The following is a 24,108-nucleotide window of genomic DNA, read 5'->3' on the forward strand; positions in this document are numbered from 1 at the left end:
CAATGTCATCACACATACAGGAACGCAGTGGGTAGATTATTAGCAAGGGCACCATTACATAATGCCAGAGAGGGATGACTAAATACAGCACAGGGTTGGTTATACATTACTCAGATTCTGACATTTTACAAAAACCCTCTTCACTATGAGGAGCTAAAAAAGCTGAATTTGATCAGAAGGAGCCTCTCACCCTCTCCACGTTCTGCATATCGAGAAAAAAAACAAGTGCCTGATTAAAAGTGGCCCCTAATTCTTCGCAGTTAAGACCTGGGCAAATATTTGTCCCATCAATCTTGGAAAATATAGCCATCAACCCAAGATGTTAATCACATGCTAATAGAATCCGAGGGACTCAATGCACCCCCGTAGTGCAATGAACGCTTTCACTTTTTCAGAAAGCCCACGTGAATGCAAATGGCCATCTAAGCAGCGATTTTGACAACATGCCAAGGCAACGTAAAGAGCCCCCTTCTTTATGCTCCTCTGGGAATGTATGTAGGGATGTGTGGGATGAGTTCACTTTACCAGGTCCAGGTGCCAGGACATAAATGAATAATAGGTTTTATGGGCCCTAACTGAAAAAAAAAAAAAAAAAAAAAAGCACATACACACAATCACACATGCCCACTTGCTCAAGTGCATCTGTGGTGAATGATGTTCAAATTCCCACAACTGCCCTGAAAAGAGATTGGGCATGAGAATAGATGGTTCCTATACATAATTCAAGGGTCCATGCTGAAACAATTATGTTTGCTTACTGCTAAGTACCCGTGCTCAATAGCTCGTTTGCTCTCTAGTTCGGTGCTTTTCAGATGTAAGTGCTACGTGCTGGAAGTCTGTGGAACACAGCTTTTTAATAAAATATAGGAGCTGACACTTGAATGCATGAATACAAGAGTGGGTGGAAAAAACAACAAATGCTCGTCATGTTTTTACTTAAGCTCTGCATGCAAACTAAATTGCACTTGTGAATCTAACAGTGTTGGTAGAAATTGAATTAGCAATGCCCATAAAAAAAGAAATGTGGACAAAGAGGACGTTTTAATGACAATATTACAGATCACAATATTTCAGTTTAGATTAATCTAAACAAATTTTTCAACATAAGTCCAGTGTGGACAGCTTCATCTGTCGCAACAGAAAAATTAGCATGACCAAAATACAGGTCAATTTGTCAAAAATCGATGGTGGGATAAGCCACCAGAGTATTTTACTCCGAATAACACATTCAGACTCAGACATAAACATACAGGTACATTATGCAAATAATAATTACTATTGTCAGAATAATGATCAAACAATGTTTTGGCAGTCATTTGATTATTACAATTAGGGTGTCAATCCAAATTTAAAATTTGTTTTTACCGGCTCCTCCATTTTCTTTTTCAAACGTTCACAAACGACTGTTTTCAGGAAATAAAGAGTCACACAGTCTTGTTATATCAGCTGTAACACAGCTACACATGTGTGGAAGCTGCAGCTTCGGCGCTCCTCTCCTCGCGGCCCGTCTCACACTTGCAGCTCTCCACCAACATCACCCGCTTCTCCCGAACGTGGCCTCTGCAGCGCAGAGTCACAGTGACGGTGTGAGCTTTGAACGGGGAGCAGCGGGAGCAGGGGGCCCGGCGGTGGAAGGCCCCCGATCCAGGACTCAGCCCGGCAAACTCCCCCCCAGACGGGACGAAGAGGGAGCTGCACTGGCCGAAACACAGCTTGTTGTGCACCGTCAGTGTTCCGCATCCTTCAGCTGTCACGTGCTGGGAGGATGACAAGAGAGGGTCAAGCTCCGGGTAAACACAGCCACAGTAGCAATTGATGTCGCTTTACATCTGACAGGGTCAAAAAAAAACAACCAAAAAAAAACACAGCTAATGCAGCACCAGAGCCGTAATCAGCTTCACGAGTAAACAGACATCTCTCTAATTGTCACAGAAATATCAACACTTCCTAACAGTGGGGAATTTGCCAAAGCTCTGTAGATAATCGCTCATCTGAATAAAAATGTTTCGGTGTGCACAGAAAAGAAAGGAAATAATATTCAGTCAGAAGACATAGAAGACTCTTTGCCTCTTACCTGAGTGAACGGTACTGCTGTGCATGTCTGTTTAGTGTCCTTCAGGTTGACAGGCAGGGACATCTTGCCTCCTTTGTCCAGGGCTCTCTGCCACATGTGCAGTCCTTGCTTCTTCTTCAGTTCCGTGTCGGTGGGGGTTTTAGGACGCAGGTTGTGAAGTGGACTCACAGGGGTCTTCGAGGACAGGCCCTGACCTGAGCGGCCGTGAGACAGGAAGGCAGGGAAGGGCAATCTGGAGCTGTGAGCTCTTCTGGGGGTCAGTCCTCGTCTGAAGAACGCTGACTGGGCGAGAGCACGCGGGTCCAGCTGCACAACCTTGACTACTCCGTGGACGGTGTTATCTGGTCCGCTGCCAGATGACTCAAATTCAACTCTCGAGCCATTCATAAAAGTATTGTAAGGAAGCGTAACAGCTACAGCCGTACAACTCGACAAAAAGATGAAGCTGAAGAGAAAACCCATACTGACGAAAAAGTCAATAATTCTCAGAAATTGAAGAGACTGAAATTATGCAAATATTTTCAGAGTTTGTGCAAAAATCTAAATTAAGCAAATAAAAAAAAAATTACATTAATCAATTAAAAAAAAATCTTCGTCTGGTGGTTTGTGGTCCAAGGTTCCAGATGGCAACCTTGCTGTCAGTGCTTGGTCAGCGAGGCGGAGGGAACCTTTTTATGAAGGTAGCTGCCAGTTCTCACCTGCGTTTTAACGCAAAGAAGGTGTCGCAATTCCCACACCGGCCCAGACATCACACCAAGCTTAAAAATCCAGGTCGTGGATGGTTGCCAAGACACAGGATTTCAGTTTCAAGGTAAGTGTTAAAAACACAGTCATAAAAACATAACATCTGAAAGGTGAGTTTGATCCTCTGAGGTTTAAAATAAGGAAATCTGAGTTGATTGCATGGACGCGAGTTATGTTGTAGCTTTGAGTTTTACTTATTTTGAAGGTTTTTAATGAAATGGATAAAAAGGTTGTCAATAGTCCTTTGAACTATTATTGGAAAAAATAACTGTGGGTCTCCAGAACAGCTTCAGTGCACTTTGGTAAAACGTCTACAAAGAGGAGGTTTAAACATCTTTTTGACAAAAGATATTTCAAAGGTATATTTGTTATTGAGCTGCCTAAAATGTCAGTCCACAATCTCCCAGATGTGTTCAAATGGGTGAGATCTGCTGACTGCAAAAACCAAAGGACAGTCATGTCCATTTAAAAGAGTATTCAAAGAATTTTATTGAATTCGATATAGTTTTACTCATACGAGTCATCTGAAGGCTGTGCAAGACCTACAACATTATAGTAAGAAACCCGACGATTCAACAATTCGAATGAAAGGCAGCAGGAAAGAAAATCTCCCTTTTAACAGGAAGAAACCTCCAACAGAACCAGACTCTGGGTTGGTGGTGATCTGCCTTGAAGTTTATACAATTGTATTTCATCACAAGCAAAATGAACAAGCAAACTTCTTTTGCATCCTGCATCTTAGGAGTTTCAGCTCATTTAAAAAAAAAAAAAAAAGTCAAATATTCATTACTGAAGATAATTTACTTCGGCCTTTATCCTGCAGATCAATGACTTTTTCGTCAAAGAATTATTTAAAAAAAAAACAGACTTGCTGCCTAACACTGTTCAAAATACTCATCGACTGTGTTCGGCAGGTGTTTCTGTTATCATTGACTGTAAAGTAATAATGAGTTTATGCTCCCTGTGTAAACAAGCAGTCTCCTGTCCATTTATTGCCACAAGCAGCTTCTCAGCATCTCCCCTGACGGCCCATCATTACACCATTAGACTCCATTGTGCTCTGTCACCCGTGACCTGATCACAGAGCGGCCGGTGTAGGCGGACTAGCCGATGCTGTTACGATAAAAACGCGTGTTTGACTTTCTCATACACTGACCCGGGAGTTACGGTGCCACTTTTCCCTCCCTTCTCTCTTCCTCATGTCCGTTTCCCAGAACCAGCTCTTAACATTGTGATCTAGATGGATAGAGCGGGAAATATATATTTTCACCTTCACTAATGTGGCACATTCACACAGCGCTGATCTGATCTGTAGGACCAACTTTAATGAGTAAATGTAAGCGTAATATAGGCTGTATGTAGCTGTGTTCAAGAGTATCAGGGGTTTATCACCTTCTGTGGCTGCAGATTAAGCTTTGTCCACAAGAGGGTGCCGTTTACAAACTAGTGTCTCATCTCCCCATCCCACGGTTCCCCAAATATTTAAGCATGGCCTGCAGAGATGGCATTTCCAAAACTGTTTGAAGGACACTACCTTGTTTCGCTCACAATTAAAGGAAACAGGTTTACGGGAATTTAAAAAAAGGCTACATTAAAAGTTTGACTCCCTTTCTTTTTTTTTTTATCATTTTGCATTGCAAATACGCAAGTAAATGAACTAATAGGGTTGACCACAGATCAGTGTGGCACTATTCTCAATCATGTTTTGTGAAAGGTAAAACAGTATATCAAGTTTATTGACTTTGTTTTGCTTAACTCATTGTTTCTGCCACTGATGCAGCCAAGGAGTGCACCGTCAATAAAAACCGATGTAAAAGGGTGTGTTGGTGTAAAGTAGGAGTACAAAAGGAAGCATTAAGTTGATTCATGGGCTGGAAACGACCGATGAAAGTGTAACTTTGAGGAGCACCTGACGTCCAGACCGAACCTGTGCCAGGCCACGGCAGAATATGTTGTTTCTGTCCGTCTGTTCTGGTTATAAATAAGATAAAGAGAGAAAAACATTGAGTGCAGTAAATCAGCACCGTTTCTAGTGACACTACCACATCTTGAAGTATATGTTGAGATTGTGCTTCAACAGGACATATCATCATGATCACCTAATAAATACAACATAGCTTCAGAATATTGTATTTCTCACATTTATAAGTTAAAGAGAATCACGTACACGCAAGAGAACAGACTTCCCTAACTGACTGATGTTATCAAACTGGTGAACAAAGAATGGACGACTGTCTCCGTGTGTCTCTTATTAACTTTATTACTTTAAATATATTTCTGACATGCACTCTGAGAGGGGCAACATCATTCTGCACGGGTGGTAAATGATCGAGGATGGTTCCCGTCTTCACTTCATGTACTCTGCTTTAACTTCACATTACAAACAGACATTAACGTCACGACATTAACGTCTAACCTGGAGAAAAACAACATGAAACATAGTCACATGTTGCACTTAACTGCGGCTCCAGCCGTTTTAAGAGAGACGGCGTTTTCAGATTATGACACCACTGAGAAGGTCAGGTAACGTCTGCACAGCATGTGACAGTCGAACCTGCTGCGTCAGCCGCCAGCACACATTAAACTTCACGAACTAAAGAGACATACATACACACACACTGATACATGTAATCAAGGCTGTCTGATTTAAACTGAAATGTATCACTGTCACATGCTCACAGCATAAAGCAAATTAAAGCAGATCTGAGCATATGGTTAGCCCATTCAGACCAAGTATACCTTTCACTCCCCTGTGCAATTTAACAGCTGTTCACTGATGTTATTTAACATTGAGGTCCAACCTCATAAACTCTGCTAACTGTACTAATCACCTGCCGCACAAGCAGCAATGCCGGCACACAGGCTGCAGAGGGATTAAATGCAAACAGCACTGAAACAGTCAATGTGAAACACTGCTGAAGTCTGAGACATTCAAATGTTGTAAATTTGTATCTGTAAAATCATAAAATGACCCACCTTCCCTTCCAGGAAGTGGACCCAATAACGAGTGGACTGTAAACATAAAATAAACTTCAGCGTGCCTGAAGTCTTTCTCACCCTTAAAAACTGCATGAACAAATTTTTGATACCAGAGGGAAGCACATATTGTAAATATCACTGATGAATCATGTACACACAACAGTAAATTTCTGTTTACATATCCAGCAGACATGGAACAGCAGTAACATTCGTTTGAAGTCATGCCGCTGGTCACTTGAAAAACACAGGTCCTAAATTCACTCTCTTATCGCTCCAATTGTGGACCTGACTACTTCCTGTAAAGAATATGTACTCAGCAGCTAAATTATTCACTAGTTTCACCAGTTCCTCCTTGACAACTTTGTAAAAACAGTAAAAGTGCAGGGCAGCCTCCCAAAGCAGAAACAACTTCGCCAGGGGAACAGCAGAGGCCTCGACGACAAAGCAGGTTCAACCTACCCAGGATATCTTTCCGTTATCTTGCTTAACAAACCCTGACAAACGAGGTTCCACTAAGCGGTCACAACTCGCTGTTTCAACCCAGGGTTTCTCAATATAGCCACGAATGCGTTTACATAGAATAGGAGGTGTTTTCAGCGTCTGACCAATCACAAACATAGACAAGTGTGCAAACACCAGAGCAACATATTTCAATCATAATTTTAGAAAAATATGAAGAAGTGAAACACATAATCCAGGTGAAAGCAGAACAACTGCAACTGCTGAATAACTAAATCGCCGCCTGTATGAGTGTGCAGCCCGAAGTTGAAAGACTTAATATCACCTTACCATAAAGTAAACTGGAAGATCTGACTGTAATTACGTGTATATTTTGTTTTGATTTGAAATCTTAAACATAACCTGCTCCTGAGCCATGGTGATGTATCCCGGCATAAGTGAACCCAGAGTTAAGCCTGAATTGATCTCGATAGCCGCAAATCCTGCTTCGCAGTACAGGCCTCAGGTCTTATCTGCTTATTCAGCACTGACAGCCACAACTTTCACATAGAAGTAGTAACCTTATCTGTTAAGCTAAAAAATATTGTCTATGGAATCTTTAAGAAAGGATTCATCTGTTTCTTTATGGGTTACATGCTTGACTTGTCATATGTTGTTCTCTGTGTAACCCACAAAGAGTTAACAGAATACTCAATATGACATGGACCAGTGTCTAGATTCATAAGGAAGAGGTTGTGAGGAGATAACAGACACAATACACAACTGGAGCCGCAGGGATACGTTCAACTGTAGTTGTAAAAAAAAAAACTTTGGCAAAAATATAAAAACATTAAGCTATTTACAACATATGCAATATTTAATGCATTCAAAGTAACAATAACTGCTTAGCAGCTTGAAAACATAATACTCATGAAGTTGTTATCAATATCACTCGTGACGAAAGAAAATTGTCTCTTTAGTGCAAACAGTTTAGAGGTCTTTGGATCTAAATGTTAAAGATGATTCCGTGTTGAGGTCGTAACAGTTTTTTCAGTCCGATCGGTCCAGTCAAATCCGATTAGTTCAAAAGAGCTCTTTGGTTCAAGAAGAAATAGTCCGAGATGTGGGGTTTTAACAGTCCTACCACTCTGGTGCACTCGGATGAAGGGATGAAGGAACAGACGGTCTCCTCCATGGAACAACAGGTCCAACTCCTTGGGGTTAAAGGTGGCTCGCATCTCCTTCGTCAAGGAGAATCCAAATCCAAAATCGACAGGGTTTTCCAGGTAACTCAAACACCTAGCCTGTGTAAAAAACAAGGCTTATTACTCTACAGCATCACAAAATTCTGTTCTCTAAGGCCTTACTGAAAATCACATCCAAATTCTCATATTTTTTTTAAACATTTACTATGAAATTAATGTGTTTACTTTTTAAAACCATCTGCTGAACATAAATAAAGCATATAACACGCTCACCTTCTTTCATTTAAGATCATAGTTTAAATGCACATGTTCAGTTGTCTTAAACAGGCATTACATTTTATCACTAGCACCAGCGGTGCAACACAAACTTCAACACACAAGTTCTGACATCTAACATCAGAGCGACAATTGAGCTATAAATCACACTTTTCGGCTCATCAATGCGGAATGGTGCTCAATTAACAACATCTTAACGTTGTGACAGAAGCTCTCTCAAAAGGTAGACTTATTGTTAAAAACCGTTTTTACCATCCTGTGTTTAGCTGAAGAATTGCGCATCTCCAGCCGCTCGTTCATGTGGTTTTCACTTCTCTGCGCAAACGTTGCTACCTGGAGGGGTGGGACTTAACCTCCTCCTCCAATCAGAAACCTGCGTTGCCTGATGTAGCCAATGAGAACTACGTCTGAACGAAGTGGCTATGATTGACACTGTGTTTAGCAAATAGACAACAACAGGAAACGTCTTATAACCCGCGCAGTTTTACTACTGGGTTACATCTGCAAAACTGTAATCATTTGTATACGTTTTTCTTTCCCGTTCCCCTTCGAGACTGTACGTTTTTGTTGTTGTGTTTTCTCTTTTTGTGTTTGTGATTTGCACTTCAGTTGTTTTTGTTATTGTGTTTTTAGGGCCCGAGTACTGAATGGTGCAAAATCCCTATTGTAATTCATTCTTGTATTTGTGATTTGCACTTCAGGAGTGCTCCTTAATGTTGTTGTGTTTTTTCTTTTTATATTTGTGATTTGCACTTCAGGGCTTCTCATTTTTGTGGTTGTGTTTTCTTTTGGTTTTTGTGTTTTGCACTTCAGGACTGCTCGTTTTTGTTGCGTTTTCTTTTTGTTGTGTTTTGCACCTTAGTGCCACCATAGCTGGTGCCAGATTCATGCTTATGTTATTTTCACCAGATTCTGACCCTACCATCTGAATATATCTGCAGGAATAGAGACTTGTTAGACTATAAAAGGTTTTTCCAATGCTCCATTGTCCAAATTTGGCAAGCCTGTTTCCACATGTGGCCTCAGTTTCCTGCTCTTAGCTCACAGGAGTGTCAAGTGTGGTCTTCTCAATGGCAGATCCAGGTGTGGGCGGGGTCAAAAACCAACCAGGTCACCATTCGTCTCAATCCTGCCAGGGTTTATTCCACCCGTTGTCTACGATATTAAACACCACCAGGCGTCTGTTATCATCTGACATACTTTAACACTTATGTTGATAGAATTACCTGTTTACTAAACTAACATATACAAACATATACACATTAACCAAAGAACACCACAGTCAATAAAGAACCAGCCACGATTGTGACATTTATTATTTCAATATGATCAAACATACAAAAATAAATTCATCGTATTATTGCAGTGAATGTGAATAACATAAACTCAATGTAATCAGATTTCTCTTCACTTTTCATCATTCTATATTACAAGTGAAATGTATCAGCACATAAGTGAGCAGTGGTGACCCTATTTTCAAATATAAATAAATCACGGTATGATTTGTACAGATACAGTTTTCAAAGTAAGGGTATTTGTTTATCTGTCTTATACTTGAAAAATCTACACAGCAAAATTTTTCCACCCTACATTGTTATCTCGGGATAAGGGGAACATCACCCTTTGTGGCCAATCTGACAGTAGAGAACCATCGAAGCCACCATGGCAGCAATCTGGAAAGACAACAATTCATCATCATTTCATCTGGCAAATAGAGCTAAGATACAGCTTATAGACTGAACAAGAAGACATTTGAGTTAAAAAAAAAAAAAAAAAAAATATATATATATATAGCACACAAGCCTTAAACCTTCGGTGAATGACTTTTACATAAAAATGTACGTCCATAACATTTAGTCCTTGCCAAACATGTTCACATATTGCTGACTGAGTCTTATCACCACAGGATAAATCTCTCAGTATTTCACAGTATACAGTTGTTGTTGTTTTTTGTTTTTTTAAATCTGGTGTTTACTGAGACATTCCTGGACTGTCAGGATGAATGCAACCTGGGCCTAGCATGCACACCAGAGACCTACAGTAGTAGTAATAGTAATAGTACTAGAAGTAGTAATAGTAGTAGTAGTAGAATTGTGTGTTTTTTTTTTTATTTAACCCAAAGACTTTCTATGTAATTGTGCGTTTTAATGGTCAGAAATAATTTAAAACATGAGAAAGTATGAAAGCTATGACTGAAGGTAATAATGACAAATGATGTAATGTGATGATGATGATATTTTCAGATACTTGTCACAATCAATGCAGTCATAGTTTGGGTATCTTCTAGTATCAATAATAAGTGTATGTAGTATATATATGATCAAAAAGAAAGTGACCAAGATTTGAAGAAGATATGATATAATTTCAGATACTGTGTGGATGAAGTACACATAACCTTTTTACACTCGAGCATGAGAAAACATACAAAAACAGTTTGTCATTTTACCTCAAGAGCGGCAATTCCCAGAGCCACAGCTGCGACGATCATAGCGTTTTCCTCTATCAGCTGCAGCAGCTTGCTAAAGCAGCCATCAATCCTCTGGAAGTGGAACAACTGGGTTTTAGCTTAGGACAGGACTGACTGTTGCGCTCTGTATGTCATATTAATATTTTTGTTGCCAGCATGCATGAAGTTTAACCAAAATTAAGTTGGTCTCCTACCGAAATCTGTGCTTCGTTTGTATTGCATACACCCATGGTGACGTTTGAAGCGCAGCACGGGAATGGATAAACATCTCCTCCGTGGTTATTGTAAAAAGGGGAGTCGTCAAAATCAGTGTAGTTCATGTATCCGCAGCATTTAAACTAGAAGAAAGCCACAAAGTGTTAATTACACATCTTCTTATCAGCAGTGCCACTGTGTGATAAGGCAAAAGAGATTGTATTGTTATTGATCCATTGATCATTGTTATTGATCCATAACAATAAAACCTGAGAGACCCTACTTTGGGCTTAAAAAAAAATTATCAAATGATTTTTAGTGACCATATCGATATGTCTGTGTATATAAATAAAAAAAACTAAAATACAGTACCTCCTCCATGGTGGCGTTCCAGAGAGAGGTTAGACTTTCACTTTCTCCATAATCCTTTTTAATGCTCTCCTTGACTTCCTTCTGCAGACTCTGGAGAAGCTCATCAGCCTGGAAGGTCAGATAGAAATTAACACATCCATCAACATACTTTGGACTTTTTAAAGAAAGTCCTTCAGCTTCTTAAAATTTTCTTAATCTGAACACAGGCAGTTGGTGCCAAGAAAATCCCCCTTTTTTTTGAGAGCCACTTACCAAACCCTGGAAGACGAGCAGCACGATGGCTCCTGCAACCTCGACGAGGAAGATAATCAGCACAATAGTGAAGAACTGAAATGGGAGAAAAGGATAGTGTAAATCTATCTGTGTAAAACACTTTATTAGTAGCAGTTTACCCACAACTTGACCATAAAATTAAGTCTCACCAGATGTGAAGTTTAAAAGGACACTGTAAACCTAAAGCCTCCTTCTAAAATATAAAGCTGCAACTTCAAAACCAGCAGATCCATATCAGGACTGTATGAGAGGACATTTATCTTGACTTCAGTGGTGAAATATCCACTAAATATTTTAACAATTCACTGTTTCTGACCAAATTGGTAGAAGTATAATTCTCTCCTCTCTCAAATTATAAGTAGAAGAAGGTTTGTGAAACTTTAAATAGGTCTCAAACAACCACAACACTTTAATAAATTATAAATCTGATTCTTTTTTTAATAGATTCGAGTGATGATGTTGCATGTATATACTGCCTGAAGGGTGTTAGTCTTCTACAAAAAACCTACAGACGACCAGATTTGTTACTCAAAACGGATGCAATCACCTCAAAAATAGCCCGTTAATGAAAAATAACAATTATAATCAGGCCAACTTATCTCAAAATGAAAATGTCTCTTTAAACTCTGTCATTTCAGTCATTCTCTAACTTTGACCCCACCAAACGTAGCTCACCGTCAGCAGCATACACCTGCTCTCCCTCATAGCTCCACAGCAGCCCAGGAAGCCGATGATCAGAAGTATGGCGCCCACGGCGATGAGCAGGTAGCTGACATTGACTAGTTGGGACAGCCCACTTGGACTATTTTCCACGTTCTCCAGTAAACCCAGCAGAGAACTGCTGTCCACCTTAACCCACACTCCCACACCCAGAATGGCTGCACCTGCCAACTGCATGATGGGTGAGTCAAGACAGGACAGAAAGAAATAAGAGAGATAATGCAAGGACATGGCATTATTGAACAAACAGACTCCACAGATTGAGGACATTTATCAAAATGAATTGTATTTAGTTTATAAGAACAGGAAATAAGAGCAGCTGCTGAAAATATCAGTGTGATCTCTGCAGGCTTTGAACAGACGCGATACCATAGCCTGTATAAAAATGAACATAGTCTCTGGGTCTGTGAGGTGAAGCCAATACGGAGGGGCCTTAAAGTGCAATACCATTGCGGGTAACCAGGGGCTAGCTCCAAAACACAACCGGCTCTAATAGACTCCCACTCAAAAGGGATCAACTTCTCTCATGACATATGAAGTCAAAACATATTTTTGGTGCTGTTGGTCCTTCTGAAAATAGGTCCAAGTTTTTTGGGACTTTGGGCTTCAAAAATAGATAGGTTTTTGGGTGTGCCTGGTTTGATTGAAATGCCTGAGGTGCATTTGGGTTTCAGGTATGTAGGTGGGTGGGTGTCCTGTCCTCAGGTTGTTAATCAGATCAGTCCCTCACTCTTTCCCATCTCGTCCAAATGCGGTCATTTCTGACTCCAAAAAAACAAGATGGCAACCATGAAGGCCATGAGCCGAAATGCGTTGGTCTAACAATAAAGTTGGTCCACATGCTGCAAGTGTCACTGAAGTTGTTCACTCAGTAGATTCTTTTTGTTTTTGCAGTGCAACTTGGAAGTAGGTAAAGTTGTGCCAGAAACCTCTACTTGCTTTCACAGTATCTATAACTTTTGTCCAATGGAAAAACATAACAGATGAGTCGAGTCGAATCAAGTCTAGTCAAGTAGAGACATACAGTGGAAAACAGGTGCTGGCAGGCTGCTTATTATCTTTGGGCAGAGCAAGGATAACTGATTCCCCCACTTTCCAGTCTTTTAGCTCCAGTTTATGTATAAGAGTGGTATTTTTCTTCTCATCTAACTCAGAGCAAGAAAGAAAACAAGTGTATTACCCAAAACTCTTTCTTTAAGCTATCACTAAATATAGCAAACACAGCCATGATTTTTGGGGTTTACCTACAAAGCAGAATAATTTACATAGCCGCAGAAAATAGTTTGCCTTCTTTCATACATAACTGTCGGTAATGTGTGTTCGCTAGTCTGCTAATTGAAACATCCCTACATAAACAGGCTGGACAGCAGATGCAGATAAGTGCTTTTTTGTTTTGCCAACTTACAAAGATGCCGCCATTGAAGATAAACATCATCATTTTGAGAAGGCCGGAGCAACACATCTTGGCTGATTGTTTTTCACACTGTTGAAGAAAAGAGAACAAAAAGTTTGTTAGTGTAGCTGAAAACTAACAGGTATACTAAGTACATAACTGGTTTTGCTTCCTGTTAGTCATCGTTTATTTTAGGTGGGCGCTTTGCAATTTACATCGTACAGAAAAATCAATGACATGGTGCTGAATGACAACAAAAGCAGGCACCAGCATAGGTGAAATGGTATCTGCTTTGGTTAATAATTAACCACAGTTACAGGCAGGACGAGGGAAGTGGTCTCAATCTTCTTTAAATATGGCGAGTTTTTCTTGCTCACGTGATACAAGGTTTCGATTAAAGTGTCACACAAGCTGCTTGTTCATCTACACTTTTAAACTGCTTTTCCTGCAGGTTATTTAAAGGATCCTCAAACATGCATTTAAGTCATGTGATACGTTTCCTCTTTACTTGTAATCCCCCATCTGTTGCAGGAGGGAAATATTAAGTTTGGACTTTTGTACTCTTGATGATATAATTGATTTATTAGTAGTGCAGGAGAAATCTCATATCAATATTACCACAAAAATACTAGCTACTATTAAGGTCCGATCGTAACAATTTGCAGTATGTTATTAAATTGATCAAATGCAAGTTAAAAACATGTTTTTTATAACTTGGCTCTTGTTCTTTGATGAGTTTGCGATCAATGTTAAAGCTGAGGTATCTTATCAGCTGACCGGTTTTCACACTATAAATAGCAAAGAAGAGCCATAAAACAGCCACCCACTTACCCTTGTCCACCTTGCACAACCTTGTTTCTGTCTGTTCTTGGTATCAGAGGAATGAGGTCACTTTTATCATTACTGACACAATTCTCTTCCTGATTGCACCTTTGAAGATTGTAGTCAAAGGGACCTACTTGGTAACCGTTACCTTGCAACATAGGTGATCCTATGACACCAGCAAAATCACATGTTCAATTCAGTGGAAGTCAGCAAAACAAGACAAATAATTTCTTAATGAAACTTGAAGGGAAGAGAACACTTTTTCAGTTTCTTTATTAGCTCTTTTAGTAGAAACGTTACAGCCCAAGGAGCTAAGTTGTAGTTTTTAGTTTTTATATACACTGTTAATGAGGAGAATTGGAAAATACTTGGCTTACTGTCTGTTTGTCGTTCTAACAGTGTAACTGATATGAGTGAACCCAGTTTAGTCAAAAGAAAGTACTAAATTAATACTAAATACACAGATAAATACATTGAATATAAATGCTAATACTCAGGCATTACTGAGGAATATACATAACACAACTAATGACCTATAACTTTGGAATAAACCTTTGATTACAAGGGAAATATAAGAGCATCATTTATCAAAGTACAAGCTATTAATCATCCTTTAAGTTTTGGACTTTTCACAGTAATTCAATAAAGAATTCATGGAGAGATCTGTCTGGCAAAACTACACTGCATTTGGTATTTGTTTATAGGTGAGTTAGATAAATACTAAAAGATATTTAGTTGATTTTATATGGGGATAATTTAATTAAAGAGTGTGAAAAAGCATGAAGCTCATACCTGTGCTGCAAAATGTGTGTGTCCGCTGAGGTCTGATGATTCAGGAGTATCTGCTCAACAAGGCTTTCAAATGCCCTTTTATCTTCCCACAGGTTTCTCTCTCTCTCTCTCGCCCTATCTCTCCGTCACAGGCGCGCACGCACGCACGCCCACACACACACACACACACACACACAGATAGGCAAAACAGGAGTTCATGCCCTACACGTCACTGACTTTGCTATTGCTGTTAGAAACATTTCCTTGTGACCAAAGTCCCTTCAAAAATAAAAGCTTTTATGATCAAAAACTTTCCAATCAATTCAAGATCAAACTAAAATATTGATCAGAATGTTCATGAATGATTTCTCACATTTAACACAAAGCTGAAAACAAAGGAGCATTTTAAAAGGAGGAACAAGTCCAAGGTAATAAATAATTTAACGTTGAGCATAAAACACAAACCTGATGATTGTTTATTTCCCAATAAATGCAAAAACTCTGCAGATAAAATTTATGACTTGACTGATTTATTGTTAAAGTGATTAATTACTGAAGTCAACACGGTATGGAAACTTTTGGGGAACTTTAAACATGAACTTTGCCCGTTATCAACAAATGTTTTGCATAAAAAAATAACATGAAATGACTTCATGCAAATGAAGTCCGACAAACATTATGTATAGATTCATATATTTTAATTTCAACTTTAACAGGGACACAATGAACTGTAGTGAAATGAAATGTTGAGCTAACATTGGCCATGTTATGTACAAAAAGAAGGAAAAATAAATTAAAAGCAAGTGAAAATATCCCTTGGAGACAACTAGTAGATTATTCACATACACCTGGGATGACAGCACCTTCAGGTGTGTGTGATTTCAACTTTCAGGTATGTTTGACTTTGTACTGAACAGTTAGCGAGCCTTCTTCTTTATGGGGAAAAAAATTTCCCCTCGGGGATTAATAAAGTAACTACCTAACTTAACCTAACCTAAATTCACAGGGATATACATACACACAAGAGGATGAATCACAGTGATGTATTTTCATGTAACACCCACAAGGGGGTAGCATGACACATGCCCTGCTAAACAAGCCTTTCATTTACTTCCTCACCTGCAACAGGTACTTTTCACCCTCTACATTGTTTAAACAGGACATGATGGAGCAGTGGTGTCATGCAAAAGGCACAGCTGCAGGTCTTTGGCTTCTCAGTGTAACAGTCTCATTGAAATGATGAGAAAGTGCTCAAAAGTTGAGAAAAGATCCAATAGATAAAAATAAAAAAGAGAGCCAAGCATCCATGACACTATTATCTATCATGACAACGATAGATTGTTAGGCAATTCAGAAAACCTGTGTGCATGTGTGTTTAACCTTGAAACCCTTTTATGATTTTCTACTAACAGCTATTAGCACGCGCAGCCACCCTGACTGACGTGGGGCGTGTCCTTCAGGCCATCCACCTTTTCATTGGCTGAGGGACTGGCATCACCGTTGACACTCTCGGTCATCTTCTTACAGATGACGTCCACCAGCCTGTCAAAGACCTGCTTCACGTTGACGTTGTCTTTGGCACTTGCCTCGAAGAACTGGAAGCCTGAGGAGAGAGCAGAGAGAGAGACAAAGGTGATGAGCGATTAGTAAGTGATGTTTGTATGTTTTTACTGAACAAGAGATGAACACACGTGTGTGTGTGTGTGTGTGTGTGTGTGTGTGTGTGTGTGTGTGTGTGTACTGACCAAGCTCTGTGGCCACTCTTTGGGCATCCGCAGTTGGGACCTGTCTGTCCTCTTCCAAGTCCAGCTTATTGCCTACTAGCACTACCTGAGCGTTGTCCCACGAATAAGTCTTGATTTGGGTTGCCCTGGGGAACAGTAACACAACATTTCCACAACCACTCAACCTTTCAACCTGGAGAGACCCTCTGTCTCTTCACGACACTTAAGAAAAGCTAGTCCTTTTTTTTTTTTTATTGTTGTAGCTGTATTGCTTTAATTTTGGTATATTGTACTTTACTGATTAAAAAATACCTCAACTATCCCAAAACTCCCCAGATATTACAATAATATGATGTATGAAAGACAAGTTCTTATAATTTTGATCTTTTAAAAATATTTTTCTAACATTTACACAAGTACAAGTTTTGACAGCAAGACTTACTTGTAACAACCCAGTTTTGCTTCTTTTACTGCAGTACATGTGCTGCTATTTATTTCAGTTAGTACTAATGCCACTACTGCTGTTATTTGGCATGTTTTGAATGTGGCTATCTTTAGCTTTTACACTTGTATTACAGTAAATATTTTACAGTGACTGGAGTGGAACTGTCAGATGAGTTTCTTTTAGTAAGAAACTGTTTGCTGTGACTAAAAATATTCTATTTTACTTTACAAAATTGCTTACAGCTTTAAATTTTCCCCTTTGTGTGAAACACACCAACAAGTTTTTGGTATTTCCAGGCAAAAGACACAAACAAAAAAAAAGAAATGAATTTCCTTGGACAACTCAACTTTACAAATTCCGTCACCTATTTGAAAGCACACACATGCTGCTGCTGGTTTGATAGTATGATGCTACATATATAGGTCTACCTACCAGTCCTGAACAGCGCAGAATGAATCCTGGCTTGTAATATCGTACATGAGCAGGAATCCCATGGCTCCTCTGTAGTAAGCTGTGGTGATTGTCCGGTAGCGTTCCTGCCCCGCTGTGTCCTGTAAACACACACAAGGGTCATTCATTAAATTCAGGGTTTTTACTTTAATGATTTTTTTTTTTTATTCTTAAACCCCAAACAATGTCAAAATAAGTGTCAAATTAAAATCCCCTCCATTAATAAATATTTTTCTTCTTCTTTGAGTTGACGGATATGCGTTTAGCAGTTTAACTTTGAAATGAAATATATTTGCCTACTGATTCTAGATTTTTTTTTTTTTTTTTTTAATGAGTGAGACGGAGGAGATGTAAAGTACTTTTACTAGATAATTGAAATTTTTGTTGAAAAAAAAAACATTGCACATTTGACAAATTATTATTCAAAGTACAGTATTTCATACATACATCTTAAAACTTGTCTGGAGGAGATCTTTAAGATTCAATGCTTGTCACCTCAGTTGATGTGTGTGTGACAAAGAAACAAAAATGGCTAGTGAAATGCAATTTCATGACATACAATATAATGCTCAAAGATAACAATTAAGTTAAACACTTTTACTAAGAGAGAACAAATGGTTAACTCGGCTGAAAAGGAAAGGTGAATCATTAACTTTCTAGGAACAGAAGTTCCTCCCACCTAGTGTTAATATTGCCACACCCTATAAACACACCAGGATCTGCTCTTGGCTATACGCCAAGGGACAAAAAAAGTTTTTTCTGTTATGCTGTTGTGAATACTTTAAAACTTCAGCAAGAAATAAGACACTTGGGCTTAACTGGTTAATGTAAAAGGTTTAAAGTTCTTCCCTGAAATGTAAAGCCAGCAGCTGAAGAGTGCAATATTAATGTCATGCACTCTAAAGATGAAAATGTAGGGCTTGTCACTGACTTACATTATGTGGGAAAGGCACCATACTATGATACTGATAGTACGAGATGTTACTGTCTCATATTGAACTTTGGTGATTTAAACAAATTTGTTATGTTTGTTTTAATGGTCTCGTGAAAACCATTTAAGTTGCTAAGTAGCCAAAAACCCAGATGCCGAGTTGATGCAATGGCTTGAGAAACAGCAACACGACATCTTTACTGAATGTCTCTAGTGAATATAAAATTAACTTCACGTCAAAGAGCAAGGACATTACATTGGTGCTTACCTGTTAATGGATCTATAATAATATTTTATTATCATTTTGCAGGAGTTTAATGTGGGTATCTTTTATACTTGAGTTACATCATTTTAATTGGCGCTTTCTTTGTGGAAAAGTATGCAGCTGTATCATTGTGAAGCAGAGCTGAATACATTAACTTAAAAAAGATGTATTACTTTCATCTAATAGGAGTACTACGGGTGAGTCCTCGCCTTTCACTAACGTTCAGTAATAGATCTGTCCCGGGTGTCAGACTGCATGGTAAGCACATTCAGCTCCGGCAGCTCAAACCCATGCATCTTTCATGAACCCTGCCGTCTGGGGACAATGTTAAACATCAACTGTCATTAACTTCAGAGTGTGAGAAATTAGTTTACATCCATGACAGGCAGCAGCATGTAACACGCCATACTAGAGTATGGGGTGAGAATAAACAGTCAATGTTGTGTAACAACACTTTGAAAAGCTCTATTTACTCTGCTCTCGGTTGAAGATGTATTTTAAAAGCTCTCAACCACATATGAATGATGTTAATTACCTCAAGCAAATTACAGCTCTGACATTAAAGAGACTGCAGCGTTTTATACTCAATTTTGTTGATATATTGTCTGTCAAACCTCTTCTCTCTCTCGGTACAATACATTTTTTAATCTGGTGAGTGAAAAAGCTTCCTGAGCATTCTACCAGAAATTATTAGGAGCTTTTCAGGCCTAAGTGATGTGAATGTCACATGGACCGAGTCAACTATACAGTAAAAATGTGCAAATATCTACACCTCTGATGTAAATATGTTGGTGTGTTTATCTACTTTCAAAGACCCAAAAGACTCTTTAAAATGTCTGTTTGCAGACTTATGGCTTTGGTCCAATGGTGCTACCCCCAGGCTAACTGCTAACAGCGCACTGATGTAAATTAGCCTTAAGAATATATGGAGAGTGAGGGCTTGACAAGGTTATTTTTCCAGTTAAAAATAAACCACTACATAAAAATCTCATAGTCTGAATGGTAAAGCAAAAAACAGACATTATGTTTTATATTCAGCATGTACAACTTTTTGTAAGCAAGACTAATTAGAATTAAATCTGGTCAAACTTTAACACTGCCTGCTAGCTTTTGGTTCACAGTTTCTGCAATGAACAAACATATCTCAATGAGTCAACGAAAGCCGCAGGGTGTTCTGGCCACTCTTCCAGTTGCAGAGAAGAAACCAGACTATGTGCACGTGATGAAACACAGTTTGAAAGAAGGAGGAAAATAAGACTTATTTTGCTTAAAAAAAAAAAAAGAAGAAGCAAAATGTGTTTCTAACAATACACATCAACTGATTCCAAAAATTTTACTCAAAGAGCCAGAAACTGTGACTTCTATCATGAGGACTGAAGGCAGATGTACAACAGTGTGCAAACTACCATTGATCTCCCAAATGACTAAAACCATCTCTCCTCTCGTCCCGTTCAAAGAGGACAAAAATCAGAAAAAGAAGCAAGAAAAGACTGAAACTATGAATGCAGCGGAAGGAAAGACAAGAAATATATTTTGAAAGTTTGAAGCTGTTTTCTATTTGATGTTTTCTTCAAAACCCTTACATGGAAAACACAGTTCTTAGCATTTCCTGTCAGGAGGGTGTTAGGGAGGGAAGCTCTATCTAACACACAAACAGCTAATTATCAACATAAACAACACGTCAGTCACATGCAGTCTAACTGTGAATGCAGTGGTAAGATGCACGTATGTGTGTGTGTGTGTGTGTGTGTGTGTGTGTGTGTGTGTGTGTGTGTGTGTGTGTGTGTGTGTGTGTGTGTGTGTTAAAGTAGAATTATATGATGTTTCTGCAGAATCTTCTGCATTAAGACTTCTATCCTCTGTCTTTCTGCAGTTGATTCAGCATGTTTTTGTGATGAATGTTTCAGCATAGTTTCCCATCTCACCCAGATCTGTAGTTTCACCCTCTTGTCGTTCCTGTAGATGGTCTTGACTTTGAAGTCTATTCCCACCGTGCTGACGAACGCTGGAGTGAATGAGTCGTCTGCGTAGCGGAACAGGAAGGAGGTCTTTCCCACGCTGCTGTTGCCGATGATGAGCAGCTTGAACATGTAGTCGAAGTTTTGGTCTGCAGCATCTCTCTGCTCCTGCACCGCCGCTGGATCTCTGGCTGATGCCATCTTTCAAAAGAAGTGTGACAAAAGATTAGACTCGACTTGACTTTATTAATCCCACAGTGGGGAAAGGAGAGGAGAGGTCTTTACAGCCTGAAACTCACTCATACAAAAGTATCAGTGATGATTAAGACGTTTTCTAATGAAACCAGTGCCCAGAAAAAGACTGTGTCAAAAACTACAGTGGTACTGAAACGATCTATTAATTATATTTGACAAGGAAATTGTGTTTTTGTGTTTGTTGGTCAACAGGAAAAACTGCCAGCCTGATTTACATGGCACCTTGTGAAACGGTGTAGCACAAGCAAAGGAAGTACTCATAAAATGTTGGAGGGGATTTGATTCACAAGGCAGACCCAAAGATTATTTTTCCCTTTCATTAACATTGCGAGATATGGCATTTGGCCTACTAAATGCCATACATCTTAAAATCCAGTAGATGGCAGTAAATTGCAATAGCGGCGAAACAAGCAATACTAAAAATACTGCGACTCCACATAATAATCTACATTCATGGGTACCATTACCTCTCTGTAATACACATGTCATTTCTCAAACTTAATACAGTAAGCAGTCGTTATGGAGCACAGAGGCACAGTAGTTTCACAGGAGAGGAGTCTGTGCTCTCCAAGTGCCCTTCGAGTTATTGAATAATTTGTCTGCAAAAATGCCAAACATTCTTTGCGTCTGCTTCTCCAGTGAGAGAATCTGCTGCTTCTCTGTGTTTTAGACTGCAGACAGAATCGCTTTTGGTTTTAGGCTGTTGGTCAGACAAAAAAAAACAAAATGTTTCAAGATTTCCTCCTGACAGCAGCAGAATGTAGGAGTGGTTGTACAGTATTTAAAGGAACAACGCACACGCACAAAACTGAAGGTTCATGCTGCACAGGGCAAACAGACAAGTAAATGCACGCAAGATGAATGACTATTGTTTCTGCTATTCTGCTAAATGCTAAATTGCACAAGGTATAATGCATGCAAAGACTAATGAAACACAGCGGTAAGAGGCCTGCCTTTCCACAGATGACATTATACTGTATAATGAAGCTTATTTGCGAAGACAATAAAATGTGACTATGCTGGGGTAAGCGGATGCAGAAGTCCAGCACAAGATTTGCACACTGTACTGATAGCTGCCAATAAATCTGAATTAATAGAGTCCAACAGTTTAAAGGGAGAGTTATGCAGAACAGAATACAGTCCTTTATCATTAAAACGAGATGAAATAAACAGTAAAATTGACATTTTGGTTATTTGAATAAAAATGGTGACAACAAAAGAGTTTAAAAAAAATAAACATCTGCAAAATCCAGGATTGCCTCTATACCACCATATCAGCTTGAGTATTTTCAGAAAGCAACAAATATGTCAGCCATTTGCCCGGTTGATAAATCATTTACACTGAGAAAATGCAGCCCAAGAACTGAAAATAAATTTTGGACGTGGGTAATGAGTGTGATTTGGCTCCACCACCAGCCTCCCAGTCTGATATTGGCCTGATACTGGCTAACTTGATTACTAAGGAAGGTGGGTGGGTGGGTGGGTGTGGGGGCACAAGTTTTATGACTAAAAATGTGTAGTCAAATGTCGGACTGAGGAATCTGAGCTATTTGAAAATTCAGGTTAACACTCAGAAGTCTGCAATTCATCCACACTAATAGCTGAGCAGATGTTGATGTTGGTAAATGAAAGTGTTATTTTAAAAATGGTCCATCTTCCTCCCTCATTTTTCATCGCGCTCATCACTGTGCCATGAATCACAGCCAGGGCGTGCTCCGTCCAGCGCTTCTCCCACCATCAGTCATCCACCGCTCTCTCCGTCCATTTGTCACATGAACTTGCGTTAAAACTGTATAGGATCAGTGGACACTGAGTGGTGGGCTCAGGGCAATACACTCTCCTCCCCTCCCTGCAGATTTCATCCATCACCTGTCTTCATCCACTCACTGACACTCCCACTTAAACGCACACACAACCACACTCCCAATCCCATTTATCTTCCTTTACTCTCCCATATTCACCCCTCCATGCATCCCTCCTTTCATCATCCATCCATATCTCACCCCCCTCTCCTTCCTCCTTCCCTCTGCATCATAAGGGGGCCGAACCCTCCATTCATCCACCCTGCCCCGAGCTGAGCTGACTCCTACTCCTCCCTGGCTGCTCAGATGTCTCCGGAGACCAGCTCAGCATTACCACTTCCAACATCATAAAAAAAAAAAGAGGGCCTGCATGGGCGGCGTGCTGCGACACACACTCAGCAAAACACTAATATCCACGCATGCGCCTACACATCAGCATTTCAAACTAGTGTGTGGAGGTTTATGCATTAACTTTTGTAAAAGAAAACATCTTTCACTGAGGCAAACGCGTCATAAAACAGTATTTCACTTAAGAGCAGATGTTGACATTTGGCTTGAGATAGTGAATGGGGATGGTTCTGCACAAGACTGGCTGCTGTTTGCATGAGCACTTCCAAATGTTGAGACCTAATCCACTTATCTGTCAACAAATCAGCCTCCTATTGTTAAAAAAAAAAAAAAAAAAAAAAAAAAAAAAAAAAACTAAGATAAAGTTCCTATTGTGTAGTGGAAGCTCTCGTGCTAACAATCCGCCAACACCGTCCACCATACGGTAACTCAGCTACTACCTGATGACACTTCTAACAACTCCTCTGGTGTGACTAAAAAAAAAACTGTGTTAAATGCTCATTACTCTACCTTAGATGTAGTTTTATGAGTTTCTCCTCCGTCCTTCGTTGCGGACTTTCACCTCCACTTGGGAGCCGATGGGTGTGTGTGCTGCTGCCGGGCGCTCCTGTTCAGGTGCTCCGCTCCCGGATCTCCAGACTGTGCTTGAGCCCGTCTGTCACTGGGACATCCTCCACCCAGCAGCCTGTCGAGTTAAGCAGACTATCAATACAACTTCCGGTAAAATCTTTCAAAATAAAATCAACACAAAAAAAAAAAAGAAGACCACATGTTTAAAACTATAAATGATCATTAGCAGACAGGTAAATGCAAAAATAGGTTATGACATTTGGAGTTATTTGTTTGTTGGTAATTGTTTTTAACGGTGGCTGCGGTGGTTAATCCTTTTCATTCTTTTGACCAAGGCCTGATTCCACAAAAGTGCAATCCTTTTTAATGGCGATATACGAGTCTGTTACAGCAATAATTTTCACTATCAGTCGATTTGATGCATTTTTTTTCTTATATTTACTTGATAAATGATTTATACTACACCTTTTGGTGGAAAATAGTCCAAAATATCTGGCACGCTTTCCAAGGACAATAGATGATGTCAAATTGCTCTTGTCAGACCAACAGACCAAGATGTTCAATTTACAATGGCATAAAAGAGAGAAAATAGGACGTCTTCACTTTTTGATAGCTTTAACGAGCACAT

The 24,108-nt window shown here is 39.4% G+C and overlaps 3 protein-coding genes across 3 annotated transcripts; all 3 read right to left on the reverse strand.

Moving 5' to 3' along the window:
- Positions 1–1,457: 1,457 nt before the first annotated feature.
- Positions 1,458–2,536, reverse strand: dand5 (DAN domain family, member 5). The gene is made up of 2 exons (XM_069166764.1): positions 2,075–2,536; positions 1,458–1,757 (listed from the first exon to the last, which is right to left on the reverse strand). Exons 1-2 carry the CDS (start codon positions 2,534–2,536, stop codon positions 1,458–1,460), a joined length of 762 nt encoding a protein of 253 aa, XP_069022865.1.
- A 6,500-nt stretch (positions 2,537–9,036) lies between these two features.
- On the reverse strand, positions 9,037–14,819 carry tspan34a (tetraspanin 34a). Its single transcript, XM_069167553.1, has 8 exons — positions 14,754–14,819; positions 13,149–13,226; positions 11,699–11,914; positions 11,003–11,077; positions 10,751–10,858; positions 10,378–10,521; positions 10,163–10,255; positions 9,037–9,389 (listed from the first exon to the last, which is right to left on the reverse strand). Exons 2-8 carry the CDS (start codon positions 13,203–13,205, stop codon positions 9,333–9,335), a joined length of 750 nt encoding a protein of 249 aa, XP_069023654.1. The 5' UTR covers positions 13,206–13,226; positions 14,754–14,819; the 3' UTR covers positions 9,037–9,332.
- A 421-nt stretch (positions 14,820–15,240) lies between these two features.
- On the reverse strand, positions 15,241–23,559 carry LOC138208912 (ras-related protein Rab-3D-like). Its single transcript, XM_069167141.1, has 5 exons — positions 23,421–23,559; positions 20,473–20,706; positions 17,334–17,452; positions 16,478–16,602; positions 15,241–16,335 (listed from the first exon to the last, which is right to left on the reverse strand). Exons 2-5 carry the CDS (start codon positions 20,704–20,706, stop codon positions 16,148–16,150), a joined length of 666 nt encoding a protein of 221 aa, XP_069023242.1. The 5' UTR covers positions 23,421–23,559; the 3' UTR covers positions 15,241–16,147.
- Positions 23,560–24,108: the final 549 nt, after the last annotated feature.

This window comes from Embiotoca jacksoni, unplaced genomic scaffold (genome assembly GCF_022577435.1).
Source record: "Embiotoca jacksoni isolate LCO1_2020_lvr unplaced genomic scaffold, fEmbJac1.0.p SCAF_4, whole genome shotgun sequence".
In the NCBI taxonomy this organism is placed as follows: Eukaryota; Metazoa; Chordata; class Actinopteri; family Embiotocidae; genus Embiotoca; species Embiotoca jacksoni.